This window comes from Limulus polyphemus, unplaced genomic scaffold (genome assembly GCF_000517525.1).
Source record: "Limulus polyphemus unplaced genomic scaffold, Limulus_polyphemus-2.1.2 Scaffold595, whole genome shotgun sequence".
Classification (NCBI taxonomy): domain Eukaryota; kingdom Metazoa; phylum Arthropoda; class Merostomata; order Xiphosura; family Limulidae; genus Limulus; species Limulus polyphemus.
Genome location: NW_013666205.1, coordinates 338,678 through 341,957, shown reverse-complemented (window position 1 = coordinate 341,957; position 3,280 = coordinate 338,678). Strand labels below are relative to the sequence as shown.

The 3,280-nt window shown below is 37.2% G+C and overlaps 1 protein-coding gene across 1 annotated transcript in view; it reads left to right on the top strand.

The window, feature by feature from the left end:
• Nucleotides 1-3,280, top strand: part of LOC106459344 (matrix metalloproteinase-2-like) — a 79,836-nt gene that overhangs the window by 33,578 nt on the left and 42,978 nt on the right. Inside the window, exon 2 of the mRNA XM_013918964.2 lies at nucleotides 222-481. Coding sequence (XP_013774418.1) covers nucleotides 222-481 — 260 coding nt within the window. The remainder of the gene's footprint in view (nucleotides 1-221; nucleotides 482-3,280) is intronic.

Below are 3,280 nucleotides of genomic sequence, written 5' to 3'. Positions count from 1 at the left end.
CATCTTTCCTAGATTTAATATTACAGTGACTGAACGGTGTCTTTAGAAGATCTTTTACAGTGACTGAACGGCGTGTCTACGACATCTGTCCTAACTTTAGTATTACAGTGATTGGGCGTGTCTACGACATCTGTCCTAACTTTAGTATTACAATGATTGAACGGTGTCTTTAGAAGATCTTTCGTAAGCAATATAATACAGCGCTTTTACGTCGTCTTTAGGTCTTCCTGTCAAAGTTTGGTTACCTGCCTCAGACAGACCTTGCGTCCAGAGAACTCCGAAATGAAACGCAACTCCGGGACGCCATCAGGCAGATGCAACGATTTGCAGGTATCAAAGAAACGGGTGAACTGGATGAAGGAACAATAGCTCTAATGAAACGAAGACGTTGTGGAATGCCCGACCTGATTGGCTCGTCGGAAAGGATTAAACGTTACGCCATACAAGGACAGAAGTGGAGTAAGAACTTACTGACCTGGAGGTAGGTTTTTGAATACGATTTTCTTTTGGTCATCCAAAGGCTGGATAGGTTTTCGATGTTTCCACAGACTTTACAGTATTCTAGCTTTTGTATGTGACTTGTGAATATCATCTAACGACCTCTAAAATTTCGTCGTGTGTTAGAACTTTAGTTTTTGAGGACATATTTCTTTATTTATGTTCGTTTTCTTGCGTTAACTCTCGACAGAAGAAAAAATATAAGGGCGCTGGAAATGAAAAAAAATATATATATACGTATACATAAAGCTGTTATTTAGAAGCAGCCAAAAATAAAATTATAAAATACAAGCTTTAAGACAGGGGTCAACATTAATACGTAATACGCCTGGTGCCAAAATCCCGTACCTTATCTATAAAGGATTAGGAAATTCTAATCTACAACTACCTTTCACTCACAAGTTTTTAGAATTACCTACAACTAAAGCCCCCGGACAGAACTCTGAATCGAGGCTTTTGTATAATTAAGTGAGGTATCCAAGTTTCAACGAATTAAAGGGGTAACTGAGCTGAATCTTTCAAAATAGAGAGAGCCGCACTGACTCTCTTTCACAGATAGAAGATAGCTTCGTAGAACCAATTCTATTTCAAGAGAGCATGTAAACATATATAAACGGTGTGTGTTAAGAAAGTTTTAAAAACATGGATTTTGCTTCTCACTAAAATATTTATCATGAACATAACTACTACTTTTACAGTTTTTTTTTCTAATAGAGCAGGTTCGCTGTCATTCTCAATAAATCTATTCCTGATAGTCTGAAGAAATACAGTTCACCTGAACTGTTAAAGCAGATTTAGTCCCGTATCTTCAATGCCAATTTTACTAACTTTTTTAGATGAACTATCAGAACGTGTTTTTGAGATGATAATTCTATGCATATATATATATTGTATACGAGATGCTGTTTTCAACACGCTTTGCTTTTTCAATTCTTTCACTAAAGAAGAAGTGGAAATGGTTTCACATGAAACCACGAACGTTTTCTTGCCCTAGTAATAGAATGATATTTTTATTTTGCTAAATTTAGTGGAATAAAATGTGTAAGCGTTTCATTTATTAGATATATATTTTTGAATCCAACAAGATGGCAGTACTAATCCTGAAAGGGATTTAGACATAAGTTTGAATTAACTGGCAAATTTTCAAAAAATAAACACAGCTGTTTCACAGTTACGTTAACACTTGCAGAATTAAAAGGAAAGATGCTTGGTTATTAACATGTAAACAGCATTCTTCGGGTGAAATATATATTCATCAAAGCCAACTTTTTCTTTGGACGTAGATGGATAAAAGATGATTAACTATGCACTGAGATATATAGTTTGTTTTCTTTTTGTCTCTTTCTGTTGTAATTGAATCAGCTATGCGACTATCTAATCTTTTAAAGGAAGGTTTGTTTTGTTTTGAATTTTGCGCAAAGCTACACGAGGGCTATCTGCGTTAGCCGTCCCTAATTTAGTAGTGAAAGACTAGGTGGAAGGCAGCTAGTCATCTCCACCCACCGCCAACTCTTGGGCTACTCTTTTACCAACGAATAGTGGGATTGACTGTCATATTATAACGCCACCACGGCTTAAAGGGCGAGCATGTTTGGTGTGACGAGGAAGTTAAGCAGGCTTAACCTTGTCAGGTGTTTCTTGATCTGTTCATGAAGAACAGCTAGACGAATGGAATCTGGCCAATCACAGCAGAATTTAGAGACTTGGTTTGTTATGGATTTCTACTCTTTTACCAACGAATAGTGGGATTGATCGTCACATTATAACGCCCCCACAACTGAAAGGGCGAACATGTTTCGTGAGACGGGTATTCGAATCCGCGACCCTCAGATTGCGAGTCATGCCGCCCTGTAAAGGAGGGTTTTATTTGTTTGTTTGAAGTTATACACAAAGCTACACAATGGGCTATCTGTGCTCTGACCACAACGAATATCGAAACTCGGTTTCTAGCGTTGTAAGTCCGCAGACATACCGCTGTGCCACTGGGGGGCATAAAGGAATGATGTAACAATTTTATAGTAATAGTTCTTCATAGATTTTAAAGGAAATTTTAAAAATCTGAATTTAAAATAATCTACAAACGTAATGATATTTTTGTTCATGTGTTTTTAGGGAAATAACAGGTTCGCTTCATTTTCGTAAATAACGTAGCTGCGGCCTTCTTTATGCAGCCAAGGAAACTGATTTGTTCAAAACATTTTATTTAAGAGATCATCAATTCAGGGCCATAGACAGATAAACCTCCCTAAAAATTCTTCCGTTCCAACAACAACAAGGCCCGGCATGGCCAGGTGGATAAGGCGCTCGACTCGCAATCTGAGGGTCGTGGGTTCGAATCCCCGTCCCACCAAACATACTCGCCCTTTCAGCCGTGAGGGCGTTATAATGTGATGGTAAATCCCACTATTCGTTGGTAAAAGAGTAGCCCAAGAGTTGGCGGTGGGTGGTGATGACTAGCTGCCTTCCCTCTAGTCTTACACTGCTAAATTAGGGATGGCCAGCACAGATAGCCCTAGTGTAGCTTTGTGCAAAATTAAAAAACAAACAAACAAACAACAACAAAAAAAAACTGGGAAGAGACAAATAACAAAGACAATTTATTTTTTCAAAAGCGTGCCACAATTATATTTTATACTTATTTATTACATATCTGTTTTATATTGCACATAAATATATTTCAAGTATTATATTTTACTGTACTACCATGGGGCTTCCATATCAAAATTGTTAAAAAATCAGAGTTCCTTTTTTTTTTTTCAGTAAAAGTTTGTTTGTTTGTTTT